Source organism: Camelus bactrianus, chromosome 2 (genome assembly GCF_048773025.1).
Source record: "Camelus bactrianus isolate YW-2024 breed Bactrian camel chromosome 2, ASM4877302v1, whole genome shotgun sequence".
Taxonomy (NCBI): domain Eukaryota; kingdom Metazoa; phylum Chordata; class Mammalia; order Artiodactyla; family Camelidae; genus Camelus; species Camelus bactrianus.
In genome coordinates, this window is record NC_133540.1 from 121,976,598 (window position 1) to 122,002,293 (window position 25,696).

Consider the following 25,696-nt stretch of genomic DNA (forward strand, 5'->3'; position numbering starts at 1 on the left):
CATGAGCAGGGAAGTTACATGAAAAATATACTCTTTATCCAGGTACTGTGTGAAAAATACACTGTAGAGATGTGGGAGTGAAAGCAGGAAGGTCAGAGGGAATGTGTCAATGGTGGCTTGGATCTAGGGCTATATTAGCAGATTTAGTAAGAGATAGTCAGAGAAAGGTTGTATTTTTATGGTGGAGCCAACCGGATTTGTTGATTGGATTATATTGAGGGGTTTTGCATATTTAGCGTATAGTAGATGATAAATGTTGTTGATTGACTCATTGAAAAAAATGATTGAACAACTATGAAGGTCAAACTCAGACTCTATAAAATCCCTGATGGACCTCAACCCTCCCTTCCCTGTTCCTCTTCCTCCTGTAAATCCCCGCTGCACTTAAAACATACTTTCTCATGAACACTAATATTCTTCCTTGGATGTAGTGACACACATGCATTCCTTGCCTCCTCCTGAACTGTAAGCTTCTTCGTAATATTTATCCCCCATAGTCCCCTACATATTTTGCATGGCATACAGTCAGTGTCAACTGTTCTAAAGAATGAATAAATACATGAATGACATGAGATAGAAATGATGTGAAGGTCAGATTTCTCAAGTGAAGAAATGATCACTGAGCTATGGCACCTGAAATCTGAGGATCTTTCCAGACAGATTGAACAGTTTGGCAGTTCAGTTAGCTTAGGCTCTGCCTCGCTTGGAAGCTCAGGACTAGCTGAGGGACTAAGAGTGGCTCTGTTTTAAAGAACCAAGCCCGGGGGGCCAACATGAGGCTGGCTTGTGGGAATGAGGACGGAGTCTCATGGCTCACTTGGTCTCGTACCAGAAAAAGTGGTTAAGGGTCTTAACCATTTTGACTTGCAATTTCTTCATTTGTCAAATAGGTGTAATAATAGAAACACCTCAGAGATGGCTTGTGAAGAAATTCTAATGACTCTTATAAATAGAGCACTTGCCATATGCTCTGCAATGGCCTGAATGCTTTAGCTGTACTGTGCACTAACCCATTTATTGCTCCTGACAGCACCAGGAGGTATGCAATTTTATTACTCCCATTTCATATATCACTGAAATAAAGCACTTCCTTATTACAGCACCCAATATGGAGAAACCACTCTGTAAATACTAGAGCAGAAAACAAAAAACAACAACAAACCCCAAACTGGATATGGAGCCAAACACCTAGTTTTAAAACCCAATTTTGCTGCTTGTTTCTGGATTAAAAAAACTCTCATATCCTCAATGCTCTCATTTTTTTTTTTTTTTTAATTTAACAAACAGGTATGAAGAATAAGTGAGACAAAGTCCGGAAAAGTGAAAATACACATAAAATTACAACAAAACCCTGGATAAATGTAGATTTTTGGAAAGGGCTAGGGTTGTTTTTTAACTCAGGCGTGTGAGAACCAGCCCATCTGAGTGCACATTCCTTAGGGGACAGCATCAGAGGGTCTCTGCAGGGGAAATCCCCTCATTTACCACAGCTTTGTTATTGCAGTGAAAAGTCTTTCTGAAAGTCATGGTCTATGACTCGTTCATGTCCAGAGGACTGACAACTTTAAGTAAAAATGAAAACCTCTGTAGCTGAAGATCGTGGTTCATTTCTAGTCTTATCCATCCTGGGGTGTCTGGGCGAGTTAATTGGAGTGTTACGTGTGAGTGCCTTTTCCCAGTTAAGAAGTGCCTTTACCGCCATTATGTTTTGTGATCCTCCTAGAAATTCTGTAAAGGAACGTTATCCCAGTTCTGTCTACTTTGAGGTTCTGTCTCCTGTAACTCCTAGGTTAGTTTTGGGCTCACAGGAAATACCTTCTCTGCATCTAATTGCTTCTGACCACTAAAATGAAAGCAGAATGTCCCTTGGTTTGATCATTAGCTTTTATCTTCCAAACTGTTTGCTGTTCCTTTTTAATACTTTGAAACATACTTTCTTCAGTCCTTTCTTAGTGAAAATTGGAAGTTCAAAGATAGAAATGCTAATTAAATCTGCCCTTTGCTTCTCAAAGACAAGGTTCTTTTTATGTATATTAAACACACACACACACACACACACACACACACACACACACATACACACACATCTCTTAATTGGCTTGCTCCTGATGAAGTCGAGTCTATTTTTGTGGGTTTCAATTTAAGGTAGCTTTTCTTTTCTTATTTAAAAGGGTGTTTTCTGTTCAAAGTAATTTGTATATTATGAACTGAGTGATAGGCAGAATGATGGTCCCTCAAAGACAACCACATTCTAATTTCCAAAACCCATGGATATGCTAGGTTGCATGGCAAGGGTAATTAAAGATGCAGATGGAATTAAGGTTGCTAATTATCTGACCTTAATGTAGGAAGATTATCCTTGATTATCCAGACAGGCCTGATGGATTCACAGGGGTAAATGGAAGAAAGAGGCAAAAGAATGCAGTTCAGAATGATGTTGTCTGAGAGAGACTTAATTGTCCATTGTTGGCATTGAAGATGGAGGTGGCCACTAGCCAAGGAACAAGAGCAGACTCTAGAACCTGGAAAACCCGAGGGAACAGATTCTTTCCTAGAGCCTCCTGGAGGAGTGCAACCCTGCCAGCACCTTGAATTTAGCCCAATGAGACCCATTTCAGACTTTCAACCTCCAGCGCTGAAAGATGGCATTGTTTTAAGCCACCAACTTTGTGTTTGTCACAGCAGCAGTAGGAAATTAGTACAGACTGATTTTAGCACTATTGACAACGTGAGCATAATGATAGGAAACAAGCGATCTCCAGCAGCGATAAGCTGCAACACTGATTGACTAGAAGTTCTGAAAGACATGTAATTCTCAGAGGAGAAATGATTCCATTTCCAGCTTTTTAAGCCTCTGTTTTTGGAGCTAAGTTAGAAAGAAAATTTATCCTTTGCCTCTTTTAAAAAAAAAAATAAAGTTTAGTACTTCTTGCCAAAGAGATTTGCTGAGATGCGGGCCCCAGTTTCACCAGCTGCTAGCCTGAAGCAGATCTTGACAGCTAGACATAAATATGTCTGATTTGGAGGTACCAACAACAGCTAGCACTCATGAGCAGCATCCGAACATATGTAACATTAGGCCTGACCTTCATCAAGCTGAATGATGCTCTATCCTTGTTGACCTGCCAATCCCCGGAAGAAGCTGCTCTTTAGCGTGGAGTTTTCTGATCTCCTCACTAGGAGGACTCCCTCTCTTCTGTATGCATGGTCCTGCCTTGCTTATATCTTAGCTATTACATAGACACCTTAAATTCCTGTTATAGTGGAAAGAGCACTGAACTGAGGTTCCAGAGACCTGGCCATGAATCCTGGCTGTCAGATCCTGCCCAGTCACTTCAGAGAACTAGCATTTAGGGACGAATGCCTACCATGGCCCATACCCTGCATCCTAAACATCTTTTGTATAGACATTCACTAAGCCTTGTTCATCACCCAGCACACAAGGTCAGTGCAAAGGGGGCTTCTCTAGTCACTGGGGCCTCACCTATTCTAGCCTGGCAGATGAGGGAAGTGATCCCAGTGATAATTGTGTGTGTGTGTGTGAGAGAGAGAGGAATTAAAGAAGGAAGGAAGGAAAAAAGGAAAGAAGGAAGGAAGAGAAAGGAAGGAAAGAAGAAAGAAAAAAAGAAGAAAAAATTAAGTGAATAAACAAACAAATAAGAAGGAGTTAGAAGTGTTCTCAGAAAAGGAAGTATTCTCAGAGTTGTACACAACTCTACACAACAAAACCTGGTCAAGATAATCATTCAGTGTCTCCTGAGATTTGGAATGGATTTAGGTCTAAATCATTTGGGCTTGCTTTCCCAAAGTGCTGCCGTGGGACAGGAAAGGAGCCAATGCAGCTGAGAGCACAGGAGTCAATCTAGGAATCTTGTGCCTAAGAACTGAACTGAGCTGACGAAGTGATAAATCTAAGGCAGCAGAGTCCTTCCCCAGGTGAAAGAGAAGGCAGCTTAGGGCCAAGAAACAGACACTGAGCGAGGGGCCCGAGGCCCAGCTATGGCCAGTGCAGTACCCACGGAGATGCAATTTGTCACACTTTTAAAACCACCTGCTCTATTTCCAAGGTCATTTGAAGCTTACAACTGAGAAAGTGGAGCCAAAAGGATGTTCTGCATGTCTAGGTACAGAGACCCCCGAGACCAGTGGACGAGGGAGGTGGGACTAATTTAGGCAGGAATAACCCTTTGCTCATCCCTTTCCCATAGCCTCATTTACTTCTGTTTCAGATCCCACCTCCCTGGATGTCTCTGAGAATCTAGCAAACAGAAAACAGGCCACGTTCAGCTTCTGAATCTCTCATGGTGGCTGGCATAGAGGATTGCTCATCTTTCCTCACTCTCATTTCTCCCTCCCCCTTTTCTTCCTCTCTTCTCTCTCCCCTTTAACTTTCCCCCTTCCCCCCCTCCAATCCTGAGCCCCTTCCCTTACCTCATTTCTCTTTTCCTTGCTTCCAGGAAAGAACTTGATAGTAAGCATTTATACTTCAGTATGAAATTAATGCCACAACACATCTTTATGGATACTATTTGCTTTTTAAATCTTACTTCTCTTTGTTTAATGGGGCTACAATGAGAACAAAACAAAAATAGTGGTGTTTACATATACCTCCCCAGGGGTATAAAAGCACTGGCTTTAAAGTGAAAATTCCTGTGGTTAAATCCCAACTCCCTGACTTCTAGCATGTTATTGTTAGAGAGGAAAATCTTTTTCTCTACCATCTTATGTTTAGTAACTGAAGGCCTTCAAATTATACTGACAAAGGACAGATTAACAGAAATAAGGCATTCAATTTTTATTAATATTTATGTGCATATACATTCAGAGAAAAGAAGCAAAACTCAAAAGAAGCAGCTAGATTCTGGGGCTTAGGTACCATTTTAGCAAAAGAAAGGGAGTTGGGGCTTTAAGGGATGATAAATTGTTGGGAAGTATATGAGGGGCATTAATAGAGGATAAGATTTCTATGCAGTTAGGTTTGTTTATGCAGACTGATCACGGTGATGACTTTCTGTCTCCCATGATAAGAGTTGCTCTCTGATTCTTGGCGCAGAAGAGTGAGAGGGCAGCTTCACAAAATAAAATGCATGTATGCCCTGCCTTTAGGTAGGTAACAGGAGGGCAGAGAACTTTTCTTGCTCTGCTGACTCTCAGTTACCTTCAGCTCAACATAATCCTTATGCCAAAGTGGCATATTTTTAAGTGGCATATTCTGACCCCTTTCATAATCTTGTGCAAGTTACTGTTAATGAAAAATCAATAAATGGTCTATAGCAAAGAATAAGAAAGAGTTTTATTCAAGCCAAGCTGAAGACGATCGCCCAGGAGACAGCCTCTCAGATAGCACTGAGAAACTGCTCCACTGAGGCGTGGTTTTCAGCATAGTGTTGTACAAAGAAGGTACATCAAGTATAGCAGGCAGGACATTCTTTCCAAATTCCGGGGAAGAAGTGTGGTTACGGATTAGCACATGCACAGCAGTTCAGCATGACCCTGGCATCTGGAAAGGGGATACGGACTATTAATATTGAGGTCACCAGAAGAGAGGCAATGATCTGTATCTTCATTGTGAGCCTTCTTTATCAGAGGATAATGCATTCTTTTTTTAACAAGTGAAGCAAATATACAATGTATGCTTGATAGGCCATAAATCAGGCCCTCTAAGTTCACATAGTTCAAATAAAGTTCAAGCTGAATCATGTAAAACCAAAATGACTTTCTTTATACCTAGGTAAGTGAAAATTTGAAAAATTTCTCCATCATTTCCCCCTTTTGATAGCAAAATTTTAGATAGAAAGTATTAATGATCAAAATTTTGTCCTTTCATGCCAGTGGGTCCATCATGTCCATGGATATGAAGCCTCTTTTATCTCTGGATTTGCATAGTCATCTATGTTGGGGGTTAATTATATACAGTGAACAGGATTAAAGGTATGTGCTGACAGGGAAACATCTTATAGATGCTACATTTTATCAACTACGTCAGATTATCTCACAGACATCGTATGTGTGATTTTTAAGAATAATTTTAAAGGAATATTAATACATGTTACATGAATGATAATTATTTATGTAGAGTTATATACATGATCAAGATATGTGGTCATCATTAATTTTTTCTGAGGCTTGGTTACACAGTAGGTAATTATCCAAGAAACAACAATCCTATAAAACAGACAGGCTATAAATAATATAGTTAATAACATTAATAAAGTTATAAGTAGAGATTTAAGTCATGAGCTTCTAAAACCAAACTGGTTTTTTTAAAAGTTCACCAAGACTGGAAAGTGGTTCACCTAAGGCAGAAGTCTGATTTTTCATGTAGGTCATTAAATGTGTTATATTAGAGGAGGCATCTGGTAGAAAACAGCAGAAAAACATAGCACTCAGTTTGAATTACGGTACAGGTGACTTCTTGGGACACTGTAGGGATGTCAAGAGCCATGTGGTGTCATTATACTGCTTTTCTGATCATGGATATCTCAAGAATTTAGTAGGCCAATGGCCTGATTACCATTGTTCAAGGCTTGTTGAATGAATTTTATTAGGGCCTTGATGTGAGTGTTTATGTCTTCCAATCCTGTGAAAGGCACAAAAGTAGCTGCCAAATGGTCATGCCAATGGAATGTCAATTTTTTTCTTTTTTTTTGTCCACTGGGCATGCATTAAGGGTAAATATGCTGGAGTTACATCTAAATTGGTATGCATGTTCCCTTAAACGGAAGGAAATCCTAGGATACATCTTCCTATGCATCCTGGCAGAAGCCAGGGCCACAGATTGGCACCACAGAGTCACCGAGTTCCATTAGGTGAAACGTAGTATATTCCTGGTTGTGTAACCCAATCTGACCCAAACCAATCACTGTCTTTAAGGGAAGTGATATTGTTAGCATTTTTGTGAGGCACACAGCTTAATATTCTAGTGTCATTAGGCTGATTATCCTTAGTATGATTTAGTTGTTCCCAACATAGGGAAGCTCTTAAAATTAAACAGTGATAGCCTGGTGTTAGCCATATAAATCCATCCCAAAGCTGAGAGAGGATCCCTCCTAATAACTGGGAAGTTATGTTCTTTGACCAAACTTTAGCTCATTGTTCAGAGTAAGCTTGGGTAACATTAAGAGAGAATTCATATTTATCGCCAAAGTCAGAACAATTATGACTGATTGACCACATGAGAAAATCCCATCTAGTAATAGCAATAGTAGCCTGAACAGAATTATAACTTCTTTCTTCTAAGGTAAGTTTTCTAAGGGCCATCCAATCAGAGACTTGGAGACGAAAAACCCACCAAGTAAGCTAGAAGTGCTGTACATCAGTAATTGAGTACAAACCTAACAACTCAGTTGGTTCTTAAAATCAGCGTAAGACTGTACCTATGATAGAAAAAACATTTAATTCATGGGCAAAATCCTCCCCAAATAAGAAACTATTATAACTAAGCATATGGGTCGGGTCTGGCATCTTAGGTTAGCTGTGTGCCTCTGCTGTTGTCTTCTTCTCATCCTGGTTTGTGGATACCTGTCTTGGTCAGTTGAATACATTATCAGAAACCAATGCCAGAGTCCAATCAGGTGGAGGAACCTTTTTTAAATGAGACATGTGAATCCATGAATGGATGCCTTTCAGTTTGCCTGTGCATGGACTAATTAATAATACCCGATAAGGTCCTTTCTATTGTGGCTGCAAATAATCTTTTATCTGATGGGGTTTTTTTTTTTTCCAGTAAACAAAATCTCCAGGTTATAATCCACAGTCCTTAAGGCTTCTGTCTCCTGAGAACTCACTAAAACTAGAGTTAGCTACCAATTTTTTTTATTTCTTTTAAGTGCCTTAATGAGACCCTGAAAATAATGTAGTATGTCTCCCTTGAAACAGGTATGGGTGAAGATTTCCAAAATATTGTTTTCTCATAAAACCATTTTTTTCAGATGCCAAATGAGTTAAAGGATGTACGTGTTGGAGTAACAGCAATTGTTCTCCAACAGACACCATAAGCTTTTTATCAAGTCCAAATTATATTTGTGTGATGAGGCAAAAAATTCCCCCTTTTTGTTGCCACATATTTTTCTCTTCTTTAATGGCAATTTCTTGAGCCTGTAGAAGGAAATCTTTTACTGGGTTAGCAAGGTTAACAGAGACATTCTCTAGGCTGGACAGGATGAGTATTTAAAGCTGCCTGTTTGGCTGCAGCATCACCAAACTAATTTCCTTTAGCTTCCAGAGTGTCAGATTTGGAATGCCCTGGTGTTTTAGTAATTGCTAACTGTTTCAGCAGTGATAACAATTAACAACCTTGGCAATCTGTTTTCCATTTTTAGGTTTTCTTGAAGAGGTTAAAAATCTCATTGTTTCCATAGCATTCCAAAGTCATGTACCACTCCAAAAGGATAGTGATTGCCAGTATAAACATTCACTATCTGGTCTTCAGCTAGTTTACAAGCTTGGGTTAAGATAAGATAATTAATTCAGCTTGTTGTGCTGACTTTGTTTCTGGTAAATAAAAGCCTTTGATTATATTCACTGTGGACATTATCACATTTCCAGCTCGGTAATGTCCCTGGTCATCCTTTAAGTAGGACCCATCTATAAATAAAACTAGTTCAGCATTATCAATAGGAACTTCTTGTAAATTATTCCTAGAAGAAAGAAAATAAACTGTTAATAAAAATACAGTCCTGGTTGTTTTCTTCCTGTGGTACTGGAAGCAAACTGAGTAAAGGGCATAAGCAGTTAAAGGAGACCGCATTACTATTTCTTCAGTAGCTTTACATGAGAGCCACTGCTGAAACAGTCCTCATACATGGTGGAAATCTTTTGCTACCTAGTCTAATTTAGTTTTGGAGCATAAAAGCAAGTCATCTATAAGCATTTTATAGAGTAAGACAATGACTATAAATTACAAAATCTTAAAATGCATGGTTAAAGACCTGCCTACAATGCAGTTATTTAGGAAATCTGGCTATTTCTGTGACATACACCATTTTAAGATAATAACTAGAATTATGACTGATAACATACCAGGACATTTCAAATTTTAGGAATTTTATATAATTTATAGAACATTTATATTAATAACATTCATCCATATAGTATAACCTAAGAAGATGCATCACCATTCATTTGACAATGTTTCCCATATAATGTAACCTTCCAAATAAGCCTAATTAGTTTAATATCTCTCTTTGAGTTGTGTAGCGGCCCTCTGAAGCATCCCAAAGTTAGCTAGAGGTCAAAAGAACTTCATTTAGAATGTGATTTGCAGAATTTTGTCAAAGATATCAAAGCAATGAGGTCTGGATATCAGAAGAATTCACCAAAGCACAAGGAGAAATCTGAGAAGCCAGGAGCCTGTGTTGGTACCACGTGCTAGTCCAAAGTAGATTCCAGGTGACCTCAGGTGGATTTCTCTGACATCCTGTCTACTCTGCCAAGCAGTGTTGATGGAAACTCAATAACCAGTTTATAGCTAAGATTAAGAAAGTTTTATTCAATCCAAGCTGAAGACTGTAGCACAGGAGACAGCCTCAGCACTCTGAGAAATTGCTCCATTGAAGCATGGTTTTTAGCAGTCTTACACCTGGCTAGAACAAAGAACACACATCAAGCATGGAAGGGGTTATTCTTCCAAAAATTCAACGGAGAGGTTCAGTTACAGATTAGCAATACACAATGGGGCAGAATGATCCTGGTGTCTGGGAAGGGGACAAGAAGCATTAATATTGGCATCGCAGGAAGAGAAGCAATGATCTGTATCTTCAACGTGAGCATTCTTTACCTTGGGATTTGACTATCTTTCCTTTAATGAGTAAAGCAGATGTACAGTGTATGTTTGATAGGCCATAAATCAGGCCCTGCAAACTCACATAGCTCACATAAAGTTCAGGCTGAACCACATAAAACCAAAATGGCTTCTCCTGTACTCAGTATGTGAAAATTTGAAAATTTTCTCCACCGTTACTTAAGCTTTTGCATTTCGATGTCCTGTTTAAAATGGTGTTAACCATATTACCTATCCTATCAGGATATTGTGATGATTTGATGACATAGTTTATGTAATACACATATAACAAGGATTCAAAATTATTTTGGTCCTAATTATAAGATGATAAAGAAAGGGTCATCATTATATCATCCTTGATAATCACTGCCCTAAAGCCAGCTCATGGTAGTGGTATGTGGCAGACACCTTCTAGAGAGAGAGCACATGGAAAGGATTGTGACATCAAAGATGAAGTTGTATGTCCTATTAAACTGGGGAACCCAGGAACCCACTCAGTGTAAGTCAGAAAGGCCAGGAAAAGGAAATTAGAGCAGGCAATAAAAATCGTAAATCACAAGGAAAGATTGTATTCTTATGAAAATTTTCTAGTTGCATTTCCAAATAATCTGTCAATTTGCTTATATGAAGATTATATACTCCACGTGCTTTGATCATAAGACACGTGAGACCTCTCATCAAGACATTGGTGCAATGTTGCTGGAAGTTTCTTAAAGTGGAAGGTACTCCCTTACCACTATCTTATGGATTCAATGGGGCACTCAACCCAGAAGGCTGGATGTTTAATTGTTTAATGGACAACTGTATACATATTTTAAAGAAATGCATGCCAGGTGCACTTACTAACCTTTCAGAATGAGCCCCACGGCTAAGTGAAATAGCTTGAGTCCTGACATGTTTGAGAGGAAAGTTTGTCTGGAGAACATACAGGGATATTTCCAAGTAATTGAGGAGCCCAAGATGGAGGTATGTGGTACACTTTGGTTGGAGATGAAGGTTGGGGGTAGAAAAGAGGGCACCAGAGGTGAGTAGCTTTCATCATTTTGGTGAGAAAGAGTTAAGTCAGTTAATATACATATAAAAATTTTAGAGTAGTGCCTGACATAAGTTCTCCGTAAATGCTACCGGCTATTATTGTGGAGTAAATCAGATATAAATTCTGATTGTGCCCCTTGTTGAATGGGACTTTGTGGAAATAATGTAATCTCAAAAGCCCTTGGTTTTTATTTTTCTTTAAACAAGGAATAGCAGCATCCAAGTCTGGTTTGCGGTAAGTTTAAATGAATTTGTACATGTAAAGCACATAGCATGGTGCCTGGCTTAGAGTGAGCAGGAGTGAAGGGGTAGCTTATTCCTTTGATATTTCTTTCCTTTTGCTGGACACCCCTTAACATGTAAAGAAGGGGGTGAGCCTGGGAATGAGGAGAAAATCAGAGCATATTTTAATATAACAAACTGGGTTGGGGCTAGCGAATGACTGCAAAAAATGATAGAGCCTAAACAGAAAGTTTTTTTTAAAAAAATAATATTCAGCCAATTATTCTTTCCCAAAACGCCCCTAGGAAAACACTCTTGTCCAGGTGTTCCCCATTCCCCTAGACTTCTCAGATGAAGTATGAATTTCTTTGATGGTGTTATTACCTTACAAAATCCTACTCTGGGGTCTGCACATGAGAGAGCCCATGTTGTTCTTTGAGAGCTGGAAGATCTTATAGCTGGAGCCACCAGGAGGAGCTCAGAAAACCAAGTGGTAAAGGTAGCTAATGTAGACAGGAAAGGGCTCGTCTCAGGACTCTTCAGCTGGTGGATCCTACACTGAGAATCCCATTGTTCTGCCTGGAATCAATAAAATCATATCCTTGGGTCTTTATGTGATTTTCAAGGATGGTCGGGATTTCTTTCCTGGAAAATGGGATGTGGCAATTTTAAAATACTTTGCCTTAACTCTATAAATCAAAAGTTCAGTTTACAAATATTTGCTGAAATCTGCTGAGAAGCATAAAGGGAGAAGAATAAATCTGGGAGTCAGACAAAGGGATGTTTGAAATCTGGATCTATTTATTACTTTCTCACTGCATGACCTTGGCCAGGTCACTTAACCTCTCTGTACCATAGTTGTTTTCAATAATATGGTATTGTGTAGGATTAAAAAAAGACAGTCACAGTAGACCTGACCTAATTCATTTCTGTAACTTTTTTTTTTTAACTTTTGACTTCCTATAGCTATATGTTGATGGGGATTTCAGAGAATGGTTACTTGAAACATTTATTTCCCCATGAACTACTGAGAACTGCTTCCTCATCGTTGGCTAGGTAACACAGCTGAAAACAACATGTTTAGATGGATAGATGCATGGGCAGATTGATAGAAAGATGTCTCCCATAAACATATTATCCAAAATGAAAAGCACCATTTTAAGAGCCAACTTGATGACCTAAGTATATTCCTGGTGTCCAGAGGAGAAAAATAGCCCTGTGGGCTTGGGTATTAAGGAAATCTTCATGGGGAGAAGACTGGAATGAGATCTGGGAGCAGGGAGGAGTAGCAGGACTAGAGAAGAGCAAAGTCACATCATCCTTCTAGACTCAGCAGAGCCTCTGTCATGATCCCAAAACTACCCTGTGCCGAGCAGGGCAACACCCGGGACTGGGCTCGGCCCTCCACAATCTCAGTTACCTCTCACATCTACCGTGAGAAGAAGGCAGCTGCATTCCCATCTTGAGTTTAGAAAAATGAGAATCAGAGATGGAGTGGTTTCCCTAGCTCACAAAACAAGCAATTGACAGAACCAGGACTTACCCCAAGTCTACCTGCCCTGAAACCTGTGTATGACATAGTAGTCCTACTGACAATGCCAGCTACCATTACTGATGGTCACCTCTATGAGGTCTCCTTCCCGTTGCCACCACCCACCTTTCCCCAGGTGGAGCTGACTTTCCCTTCTTGTGCTTCCACTGTACCCTCAAAGACATCTACTCAAGTGCTGGTGCATTTATTGGTCACATTCGAATTCATGCCTGCCTCCTTTATTAACCTATAACTCCCTAAAGGATAGGTTTGAACACTATTTCCCATTTTATCATAATAAATGTTAGAGGATAACTGAATGAAAGAATGAATTTTCAATGCCTACCAAGCACTGTGGCAGCAGCTTTGACAAATTGACCTCTTTGTGCTTCAGTTTCCTCTCTTATAAAATGAAGATGACCATAATTCCTATCACACAGAGCTGTGGGAGTAAGTTAATTGTTGATAAATCACTCTAACATTGATGAGCACTTGGTAAGTGCTCAGAAAATGTTAACTATTGTGACAACCACTCTTAGTTCCCAGAATTCCCTTCAGATGGAGACCTTTAATTAAAGCATTGAAGCATAATCACAATTTCACAAAGGAAGAACTGTTTTCAGAACGGTTAACTGTCTCTCAAAAAAGAAAAAAAAAGAAAAATAGCACAGCAAGGAAGTAGCAGAACCAGGAAGTACCCAGTGGGGTCTCAGACATTACTCGTAAGCCCTTATGTTTTTTAGTGAATTCCAGAGACTAAAAATCCCTTTGCATACAGGGTCCTAGTTGATGGTTTTCAGCGCCACTCTTGGGTTGGGCTTCAGCACAGCAGAGACAACTGGCAGAGTAATTAAGCCAGCGTGATCCTGGCATAGCCCAGAATCCGTGACCGTTCCAGCAAGGCGGCCCAGGCTGCTCCATTTGGTTCTGAACTGAACGCCCCCTGCGATCTTTCAGAACAGCGCCATCCATGCTTTCCTGATAAGAACCTTCTAGTTTAAGAATAAAAACTCCGGAATCCTCTGAATCAGACTGTCCACAAAAGAGTGTTTTTAACAAGCACCCCGGGTGATTTTTATCATCAGGGAAGTTTGTGAAACTTTGTTTTGAGACAGGCTGAAGCAAGAATTTAAGGGTATTAGTACCGCTCACCCTCCAGGGGGCAGTTACTGAACAGCAATGTTCTTACAAGGACTGGCTCTGCCCCACCCTCCTTCCATGTTTGTAAATATAAGGACTAAATCAATCTCCCTAATAATGCTCTCAATCATGTACCAGTGGGGACCAGAACAGCCCCAGTGGAGCGGCAGGTGGGCGATGGCTTGGATGCTCCCGCTTGAAAAAGCCATTGCATCACGGATATTTTGCTTCTGCACTTTTCTCCCTAGAAAAGCTGCCTATGGGCTTCCACAGAGGCGTTTTTAAAGGCGCGATAGGCACCAGCCACCAAAATTGATTTTTCCCTAGCATCCCGAGAGCGAGCAGGTTGAGCTGTTTCGCGGAGCAGGCTCTGGGAGGAGAGCGCGGCTGCTGTGGCAAAAAGGGGACATTCGCGAGCTTCCCAGGCTGCAAACTAGCCCGCAGACCGCACTGCCGAGCCCGGGGTTGCGTTGTCAGCGCGCCGAGCGCCGCTGTGCTCTCCAGGGCAAGTTTCCTGGGAGTGTCGTGTCCCTTCTCTCCACGGACACAGCAAAGTCTCCAGTTCTCCAACAGATGTTTCCCCCGCAGCTCTAAGTCCGAGTACTCGCTGGCTGCAGCGCAGAGTGCCGAGGTCGGCGCGCTGCAGTTGAGGGACCCCCACCGGGCAAATGGCAGCATCAGTATGAGAGCCTGGACTTCAGCCCGGGTCGGTCCTCGCCCCGGGGAGCCACTGCTTTGCCCGGTACATCTTCGAGGAGCTGCTCACTTTTCCCCCTCGCGAGTCTTTCTTCCAAGCCAGATATTGCTCGGATTCTAATTAACTCCCTCCACTCCGAAGGGGTTCGGAGGCTGGGATGCGCTACCAGCCTGAAGGATGTTGACTCTCGAGTGGGAGTCGGAAGGACTGCAGACAGTGGGTATTGTTGTGATTATATGTGCGTCTCTGAAGCTGCTTCATTTGCTGGGACTGATTGATTTTTCGGAAGGTAAAGTGGTCGCTCCCATCTGTGCCGTTGGTCAGGTCTGGTTCAGAACCGGATACAGACGCTGTAGAAGTTGAGGAGGCTTAACACGCAAAGTAAAAGTTTTAAAATATGCATGCTTGACGTGGAGCCGTCTAGCACGGGGCAGTTCATTGCTGTTTACTCAGATATTTGACATTGGGAAGGAAGGGATATTGTGCTTTTCTCTTTCTATTTGAAGCCTGTTTGAGGTGATATGGGTTAAACACATTTTCAAGGCGGGAAGTTAGGTTTCTATGCCATGGAGGGATATTACAGAGTGCTGTTTTGCTTGTCAAGTTTCATGTTGGCTACCACGCCTTAGTGCCATTAGTAATTCCATCCTCTGGAGGGGGACCCTGACTTGTAAGGGGAATATGTGCCTGCCTCATTAGTTAGGAGGTGCGGGGGTGGAGCTGGGTTATTGATTATGACATATAATGGATAAACTTTTGATTTAAATTTGAGTTGATGAATGCTTAGCAAAAATGTGCTTTGAACACTTAATTTGCAAAAGTGTTTAATTTACATTTCCCAATGAGCCACTCTGTTCATTTATCTTGAGTGGAAACCCATATAAGCATAAGACAGCATTACTGTTACCAGTATTTTATCTGTCTAATATAAATTTTACTACCCAAATCAATTCTATTATTCAAAGATTAGAGAGTTTTAAAAAATTGATTAAATTTCCTTTAATAGCTTGATATATATGTGTATACACACATAATGAAATATTTTTTCTACTGAAATAGCATGCTTTGAATTATTTAAACCCTAATTATTTGATATCAATTCTATATCCAAGCTCTCCTTTCTTCTCAAGTGAAAGAATTGATTTCCTGAGACACTTGCTAGTATTCATTCTGGATAAGGATATGATCTCTTACTGCCAAGTTCTTTATGAATATTTACTTCTCACTTTGTGTGTAATGTAGAAAGATGATGAAAATATTTAAGCCTGCCTACCCGTGCTTCTAATCTTTCTAACAGAGTTAAGGGGCTAGGACCTGATAGCTATGACATGACCCCAAACTACATCCAATATACAGGTTGTTTCTGTTAATACGTTAATAATGGTCAGTGTATCTTACTTCCAGTAAGTTCTGGTTTCTAAAAATGAGTTCATTATGTTCTACTGTTTAGACCAGTATGAGAACATCAGAAGTCCTCATCCAATCTTTGTATCTTTTTTAAAAGTATCCTCAATCTGTGACAAGTTCTGCTGAGGCACATGTAAGAATAATATTGTAATAGGATTAAGTAAAATCTCAGAAGATAGTTTCTTCTTTTTCTCATATCACACAGTAATTTTATTTAACTGTGGGAGTAATTTCATTTAACCCTACATTTTTCCTGGAAGGAAAACAATATATAAACAAATTTCTTCAACTTCTACACAATTTTACATTGTTTTGAAATTTCTGCCTTCATGCACCATTGGTGTCTTAACAAAACACAGATAAGATCATTTTGGTTTCTCTTGAATAGTTTGCCTCTGTTTCATTTTTTCTCCAAATTAGTTTTTATTCTCTGGACTTGGTTGAACCATAGCCCCCCACTTTAGTGCACTATCTTCAAGATGGCTTGATTTCAAAGCTAGCTGAAGCAGTCTCTAAAGAATAACCACCATGGGGATATTTGAGAAAGTCAACCTTCATGGCCCTAGGAGAGCACATGATTCTTTTATTGCCAGTGTTGGTAATGTTTAAAGTCAAATGTCCCAAGTTTGCCAAAGACCTCTGCAAATGACTCAGCTTTTATTCTCTAAGTTCTATCTTATGTCAGTTAAAGTTGAAGATTTTCAGACACCTTCAAATTTGAGTTCCAACAATACAAAAAGTAGAATTGTAAACCTAATTGCCCCAACTCAAATCACAGAATTTTCAGCTAGTCTGAAATGTCTTTCTTGGGACAGGTATCCATGTTCATATCCAGATAATCTCCATGACCATATATGAACCTCTGTCTCCATACACACACATATACAGGTGGTGTGCCTTGTGCCTGTACGTTTAGAGAAGTTATGTAAAATGTCCAATGAGCTTGTCTTGGAGTAGATGAAGATGAGTCCAGAGGTAAGAAATTGGAAGCAGAGTTACCAAGTTTGATTCAGTGTGTAAGCCTTGGTTGTGCTAAAATACAAAGATACAGGTTACCACCATGCATGTGGTATAAATACTTGACAAGTAGAAAAATGGGGAAAAACACATTTTTGTTCTGAAGTATATGTTTAAAAAAGCTGATCTAGTCCAACTGTCTCATTTTACATAGGAGACAACTGCAACCCAGAGATGGTAACTGACTTATCAGAACAGCACTAACTGGGAGCAGAGACAGCACCAAATGCAAAGACTGTGAATCCCATAAGTGCTTTTCCTATCGCAACACACTTTTCATTTATTTCTCGTCCCTAATATTGGGAAAGAGAGTTAATGAAAACATAGATGGGGAACTTCCTGAATTCCTGAACTGTCTACTAACATCCTATGAGATAGCTGAGGGAAATACATTCATAGGAAATAAGATTACACAGTATCCTACACAGCTTCTGGAAGGCTTTGATCCCAACCCAAGTGTAGGACCCAAGCATGGCATGTGAGCAAGCTAAGCCAGACTACCAGCTTTATCACACGTGAGACTCAGGGTTAGAACAAAAGCAAACCAAGTGGTCTCCTGAGCCCCTTTCCTTCTCAGATTTGCACCAAGTTTTGACCATCTGTAACATATTCAATGTCCATGAATAGCTAGTCTGAGTAGAATCCAACAATGGGACCCGATAAAATCATGGGAATTCTAGCCTCGGCCTCCTATCTATGTTTTCTCAGACTGTGACAGTGTCCAAGCAGAAACAGAACTTAGACTTTTTGATCACCAGCCAAGTGGAAGTATAAGAAAAAAATCATTTACAGAGCAAGCCATAAAATATCAGATCATCAAGTCCTTCATCCTTTGTACCTGCAAATGATAAAAAGGCCAAAAAGGGCTATTCCAATGTAGATTGCAAAACATTTCCCTGAAATGGCACCACTTAGAAAATATGGCCGAGAGAAAGGCCAGAGAATTAGCCTTTCTTTTTGGTAAAGAAGTAAAGATGAGGCCCAGAGCAGAATTGTGAGCTTCTTTTAGGCAACACTGAACTTTTATACTGTCTTCAGAGGGCAGTGATTCTTCACTGGTGCCACTGTAGAGCACTTTCTCTAATATGACTCTCTGCATTGATTAACTTAGAAAGTAGTCTGAGTCTGTTTGAATGAGTGTGTCTGTATTAGGGTCAGGGCAAAGCAGTGTTACCTTATTATTACCGTCTACAAGGGCCATTGAGAATTAGCCACAGATAGAAAAGGGTAAAGAGAAACATTTCTGCTCTCACTTAGATTAGATTCTGATTTTGATAAAGCCTTGTTTTAAAAAATAATTCTCTTTTAGTTGAAATTCAAGGTTCGGGAAGCAAAAGCAATTTGTAAAGAGGATTAAAATGACTAATGGGATTTTAATATAATGATTTGAGGTTTTACAAATACCCACTCATTAATAAAGGGAATGATGAAGAACACGCACAAGATTAATCTCATCATTTCACAGTTTTGCATGTAATCTGTGTCTTATTGGATTCAAAATGTGTGCGGGGTCCTCTGTTAGGCATTGACCGGGATGGTGGGAAGGGACAAGATGAACATTAAAGGAATGTGCCCTCAGGAAGCTTACATTCTAGAAATGGAAACTAATTACCAAGCGAGACAGATTAACCACTGAGCATAAGCCCAGAAATGGCCTGTAGAGGCACAGATGGTGTGGAACATTCTGGAAAGGGCTCGAGGGAAGGCTTCATGGAGAAAAAAAAAACAAACAGTTGTACAGGACTTAACGGTGTAAGGAGTTCCCAGATGGCAGAATGGGGAAATAATATTCTAGGCTGAGCAAAGAGCTTGAATTGTGACTCTGAGCCCTGACAGAGGGTACTTTTCGTGGAGAAGCGCAGCGGCTTGTAGCACATGGGCATCAGAATGTTGAAATGAATGTGGCTGAAGGGGCCCCTGGGGTGCAATGCTGAGAGGAGGTACTTGTTCCATCACCCATGAAGAGCCATTGACACGAAGTCTTCAACTTTGGGGGAGCAATGAACAGTATGGCAGCCCAGTGTTTTGGGTGGGCCAGTCTTGGAGTAGGTGAAGATGAGTCCACAGGTAAGAGAGTGGAAGCAGAGGTACCAGTTATACTTCTGGAACAATTCAGCTGAGAGACAAGGGCAAAAATCCACAGATGGCCCTTCTTGACAAAATCTTTACTGTAAGCTGTCAATTTCCAGTTTTTCCAGAAACTCATGTTTAGTATAATATCCTTGACCTGCACCTGTTCTGAAGTGGCATTTTTTTTTTCAATTTCAGGGCAATGTTGTTTGGCTTTAAATAGAGTTCTTATGAGAAAAGAAAGATATCTGGGGCACACAGAGGTTGTAGCTGCAGATATAGTAGCTTTGTTTATGGTGGGGACTTTAAAATTCTGAAAAATATATCTGACATCTTGCAAGGTGTTCAATTATTTCGAACTTTTTAATTTTGGAAAAGTTTACGCACAAAAAGTACAGGGAATAGTATAATGAGCTTTTACGTACCCATCATCCAGCTGCAATGATTACCAATACTTTGTTATTTGTTAAACCCACGTGGAAGAGACAGAAGTGATCAGAGATGACTCCCCAGAGGAGGTGGCTTCTAAGATGGGATTTTATGGATGAAGAGAAGTTTATCAATTTCATATGTCAGAAAGATGCTTGCACAAGTTCTATATGCAGGGCTCTAGGTGAGGTAATATCGACATAGGGACTTGGTATAAAATGTGGAAGTCCTGGAACAACAAATAAAATGTGAAGGGGAAGTAATATAGTTCTGTTCCCTCTCCTTGATTATATAATGAACCTTGCCAGCTAGCGCAGTGCTTGGTATGTAGAACACACTAAAAGAATTACGGCCTGAGTGTAATTTACTCCTGTGGAGTAGTCGTGCCAGTGCACGCTGGTGCTGCAGAACTGAGAACCTCTAGTGCCTCTTTCAAGTTCCCAAAGTAGCCTGGAAACTGTTGATTAGTTGATTATGATTTGTTTTTACTCTTTCTTTTTTTTTTTTCTGCTAGTAAGATTTCACATCAAAATTCCCCTGCAAAGCAGAGATACCCACACACCAAAGGCATCTGAGACAGCTGTTCATTAGAACCTTTTGGCCTTGGGCCATAATTTCAAATGAGACCTCCATCAGTGAGCTGAAAAAGCCCAGCTTAGATGGACTTTAATTTGGCTGGGAAAGTAGACCTTTCAACTCCACAACTAGAAAAAAAAAAACTTAGATGTCTAAGTGAAACTGAACAAATATGCACTAAGTACCTACTGTGTGAAGGGGAATAGAGGACATGGGGTATTTTACCGTCCTTAGGGTATTTGCAAATTAGGTAAAGACCAAACAGCTCATGAATAACTAATCCAAGATTGAAAAGTGTCTGGTGAGAGGGATCAAGGCCTTTAGAAAACACAAAGAGAAGAGCCATCCCATCCAGTTGGAAGATTTCAGGGAAGGCTGCACAAAGGTGGTGGCATTTGAAGTCTGATGAGTTGAGGGATCAAAAGACTTTGATAAGTAAAGACTAGAAGCTAAAAGAAGGAATTTTTAAGAAAAGCAGTTTCCTAAAGTCATTATTTGTGATCACATTTGTTCTAAAAAATTCCATTAAATTAAGACATCATTAGTCAGTTTAAGTGTCTGTAATTAACTTGATAACGTACTTGGAACTGACTAGTTTGGGGACTATTATTTTTCAGTTTTGCTTACTTTGGGAACCCACTTCCTACCACAGCCTGGAGCAGAAAGCTGGAATCTTAGTGAGGAAGAATGAGGGTGGAGGGGTTGTACATGTCAATGATATCCAGCCAAAGATCATAAGGAACACACCTGTGGTCAAACAATTTGGCTTCTTTCCTTTTTGCAGAAAGGGAGGACACACACGATGGAGAACTGTGGGGCGTTTGGTAATGGAGTGTTAGAAAGGACTTACGGGATTTAGGAAGCTGTGCTTTGTTCTGGGTTGAGTGAAGTCAAGAAGCCAGGGTAATTGGCTTAATAAATCTGATACAGACTTAAAAGACTGGACAGAGGCTAAAGAAGTAATTGGCAAAGAACAAGCTACATTAATGAGAATGGCGGATATTTGGTTGTTTTTGTGGTTTAAACAAAGTTCATGTTTTGCCTTCTCTTGATGTGATTATGGTGTAATCTTGCCTTATCTTGCTCAGTTGTAGGTATGGAGTGGTCTTGTCTGGTGTTGACATTCTGTGCCATTGTTTATATTCAACAAGAGAATGCTGAAGCCTCTCTGACAGAGTAGGGCAGCTCCCTCAGGGTCTCTGGGCTGCTCTCCCTCCTCACAGGACAAGGAGGAGGGCAGAGTCAAGTGAGGGGCAAGTTATCTCTGAGGTTAAGTCCTGACTCAGTAACTTTGAGCAAATCACTTAACCTTCCTGATCTTGAGTTTCTTTTCCTGTAAAGTCAGGCTAACCAATCCCACCTTTCAAGATTATTGTAGGGAATAATGTAAGTGAGAGATCTAGCTCAGGACTTGGAATATAAACAGAAGCCAATCAGTGCCTTTCTTGTAATTATGATGGGCTAAGATAACACATTCAAAGTCCTTGTGTTATGTCAGTGGTTCTCAAGCTTTCTGTGTATCAGAATCACCTGGATGCATGTTAAAACACAGGTTGCTAGTTCCTGCTCTAAGCATTTCAGATTCAACAGATCTAGGTTAGGGTCTGAGAATTTGCATTTCAAGTGATTTCTCACTGTGGCTTGGTGCTGCTGGTCCGGAGCACGTTTCAAGAACCACTGACTTACACCACAAGTCTGAAAGGCCACACTCACAACGTTCATGGATGTTTGGCACCTGTTGAGCTTTATTCTAGAACCATTGCCAGTCAGCTTGTTCTATCGTATTTTAGCCTTTGTGGGTCATGCAGTCTAACTCCTCAACTTTGTTGTTGTGACACAAGGCATGTGAAAACGAACGGATGTGACTGTGTTTCAATAAATATTTATAGAGACTCAAACCTGAATTTCATAGTTTTCTTCTTTCACAAAATATTATCTTTTTTAATCTTGAATCTTTTAATCTTGAAAAAATATCATTTTTTCAAACCATTGTATATGTCATACAACACAGCTGAAAGGTCATACAAAAACAGGTAGCAGAGTGGATTTGACCTTTTGCTGAAATTTACCAACCCCCCGGACTAGAGTTGGCAACAAAGGAATCAGTTGAGAAGGGGTCTCAGGCCGGTGAGATGCTGCCTCTGGGAAACTCGTGCAGGTTTGTTGAGCCCTTAGTCTCACTGAGTGGATGGGGGGGTCTAGTCCTTCTTTGGGGTTGATGGAATTATCTGCCAAATTAGCAAGTGAGCTGAATTAGGATGTAGGTGTCTGTGCAATAAAATGTCTTCCCTTCCCCTAATTTCACAATTTCTAGGCCAATTTAGAGGGTTGCTATGTAGCGTAAGCCATTCATGTGATTGTGTTATGCAGTGAGTCTATACTGGAGCTAGACAGTTAGGGTCTCCCTTTCTTACTGATTTTTGTCTGGGTTTCATTGTCGCTTGCCTTTTTCATTGAGTTTATAAACTCTTGTGGGCTTATTAAAGACACATTTCAAATCTTCAAAGTAAACTGGTCTTTAGAGTATTGTGTTACATTGAGTCTTTTGGGTCAAGGACAAATACATTGGATCAATGAACTTTTTTTAAAAAAGGTAAAATCACCTTAAGTCTAAATTCTCTTGAAAATGAAGAATATGTAAATAGTGGGTAAGTTCATATTCTTTGAAATGAGGCAGACCTGAAGTCAGTTCTTAGCTCTGTTTTTGATGGTCTACATTGTCTTGGAAAAAGTTTATAACTACCTTGAATGTCAGTTCTCTCAAAAATGGGGAGAATAACAATAATCCTACCTCATAGGATTATTGTGAGACATAAATTCAATGATATTTGTTAAAATCATGCTTAGCACAGTGCCTGGAACCCCAAGCTTACCAAATATTTTATATTACTTATAGCATTAGTATCACTGCTGTCTTTGTTTTTCACTTCCATCATACGTCTTACTAAATATGGCCATTCATTCAATTATCCATGAAATAACGATTTTTAAAAGTGATCTGTGTACCAGGTGCTGTGCTTGGGGACTTAAAGGCACAGTTTTGGCTAAGAGGGATTTACATGCAGACAAATTGGTTTAGTAAATTTCCCTGGTTTCAAATCTGTGCAGGGAGTATTGGGACATAAGAAACTGACTATTTAGAAGGTGGGGAACTTCAGAAAGGACTCATAGAGGTGACCTTTGAGCTGAATCTAAGTGACCCTTCTAGCACTCAGCATCACACATCCTTGGGAACTACAGACAATTGATAAAACCTAGTTTTGCATTTTCATGCAAAATGCTTGTTGATCCCAGTTTCTAAGTCCTCACTCACATTCCTCTCTTTTCTCCCACAATGCCTTCTCCTACCCAAATGCCACCCATATTTCCCCATTTCAACCCAGATCAAAATCTACCCTCTCTCTAATCCCACATTCCGTCCTTAATCTGAATTCAGTCAGTCCTGATGTATGTCAGACAGCATGTAATGGATAATAATAGGCCTTTGTGCACTGTTCTCCAAGCCATGTAATTTGTGTCCATTCATTTTCCCCTCACCTAGAGGAAAGGGACCACTCTACCTCTGTACAGGGTGAATTTTCCCCAGGTTTCCACAGGGTCCAAAGCAGTACAAAGTATATCATGGAGGCTCAATAAATACATATCAGTGAGTGTCTCACTTCATCTTTGATGGCTTGTCCCTTTAAATCAATATACTTGTCTCATCTTAACCCCATCCCCTTCCCACGTTCTTCCAATCTGACTTCATAGTCTCAAAAGAGAAAACTTTTAAAACATAGCAACTGAGCTGATGCTCAAGGTTCTTCTGTTTCACTTATAAAATAAAATCTCCATGTCCTTGCCTATGATACAGAGGTCAGGATCAGACCAGTGCCTCCTTGTCCATCATCATCTCTGGTCATTTATCCTTCTATTTCCTTTTATTCCCAAATTCATGTTCCAGCAACACTCTACTGAAGTTCCCTGAGCATTTTGTGTCGTCTCCAGCTACCCAAATTTTGCACATACTGCTCTCTCTCTTAGAATGCCCTTCCCTCCTCATATTCCTGGAGACATCATTTCAACTTTAAGCTCTAAGTTCATATTCTTCCTTCTCTGGGAAGCATTTTTTGACTTCCTGAAGCAGAAAAAAGGTACTCTGGCCCTGAGGCCTCTCTGCCTCTTCCCCACCCTCACCTGTGCCCATTTTATGTCCCATGGGTGACAAACTCATCATTTCCCAAGCACCCCGTGCTATTTCATGTGTCATGGCTTTGCCTGTACTGTCACTGTCCTTCCTTTAGAGTAAAATTCTCACTGGTCTTCACCTGATTAACTCCTTCTTATCCTTTAAGCTCAGATCAGGAGCCATCTGTTCCAGAAAGCCTCCCTTGAACCACCTGGCTGGCTGAAGTGCCCATTGCTGTTATCCCAAAGCACTCTATCTTAGCACCTCAGGTGACATTAAACTCTTGATTTCTGTCTTTTTCTCTTTCACTAAACTTCAAGCATCACATAGGTGGAGCACTTATCTCTGCATCCTCAATGTCTTGTGGGTGAGTAGATGGATGGATAGATAATCGATAGGAAAGTATATTAAGAGGTTCTGGTAATAGAGTTCCCATTACAGTCTTGAATTACTATAATGTTTAGACAATATAATGTTTTTCTAAGGCAGGGTTTCTCAGCTTCAGCACTACTGGCATTTTCGGCTGGGTAATTTTTTGTTGTGGGTGCTGTCCTATGCATGATAGGGCCATTGGGAGAATCCCAGGCTTCTACCTACTAAATGCTGGTAGTACCTTTCTCCAAACTGAGACAACCAAGTGTCCCCAGGCCCTGCTGAATCTCCCAGGGGGAAGGAGAACAGGCAAAATCACCTCCCACTACTTTGAGAACCACTGGGTTGAGGAATGATCAAACACAATTTGTAAATCTCTTTATAAACATATATTTATAAGTCATTAAACTGCATTTAAATGTGAAAAGATGATAGCATTGGAAACATGAGTTTCCAATTGCAAACATGAGTGGTAGGAAAAGGTATGCTTTTCCATTATTTAAGTAATAAACAATCATTGTAAGAAGTTTATAAATATACAAAAAGAAAGAAATATAAAGAAAATGCCCATAGTCCCACCATTCAAAGAATAACCACCGGTAATATTTTTACTTATTTCCTTTCAGTTTTTTTCTACATGCAGATTTGTTCCTTTAAATTTCATAATATTACTGTATGTATAAAATTTTATGTAGGTTTAAATTCAACAGTAGAGCAGAAATCTTTTTATATTAGATTGTAGATCCTTCATAAATATTTTAATGCCTATATTAGATTCTATAAATTTATGTGATATAAGTCACTTACCCTGATTGTACAGCATGTAAGTTATTTGCATTTTGTCTAGCATTTGAAAAATCCTATAATAAAACCTTTGTATGTGAAGTTGCTTATATATTTAGAAATATATTCTTAGGATAGAGCTTTAGAAGAAAAGTGAGTGGAACAAGAGAATGGACCGTATCAAGTATCCTGATGTATATTTGAGATAAGATTGCTTTTCAAAGCAGTGGCACAAGTTTTCTTGCCCTGCTGTGATGTAGAGTCCAGTGGTTTGTCCTCACTGCTCTACCGCCATGTCCTGTTGATTAGGGGACATTTTTGAAGGTGGACCTTTTGAAGGTGGACACGAAAGACCATATTGGCAAACTCAGTGGTAATTTTAAAACTGTGTCTTAGGGATGAGTTGCTAATGCCTTTTAAACCAACATGAAGAATCATAATTTTGTGCAGATGCAACGTTCACGTTGT

General features: G+C 40.0%; 1 protein-coding gene across 3 annotated transcripts in view; it reads left to right on the forward strand.

The window, feature by feature from the left end:
- Nucleotides 1-25,696, forward strand: part of KCNIP4 (potassium voltage-gated channel interacting protein 4) — a 475,310-nt gene that overhangs the window by 252,722 nt on the left and 196,892 nt on the right. The window contains exon 1 of one of the 3 annotated variants that reach the window (XM_045522688.2): nucleotides 13,859-14,695. The exons of the other annotated variants lie outside the window; for them this stretch is intronic. Coding sequence (XP_045378644.1) covers nucleotides 14,584-14,695 — 112 coding nt within the window. The 5' untranslated portion in view covers nucleotides 13,859-14,583. Of the gene's footprint in view, nucleotides 1-13,858; nucleotides 14,696-25,696 lie in introns of those variants that run through there. 3 annotated transcript variants of the gene reach the window in all.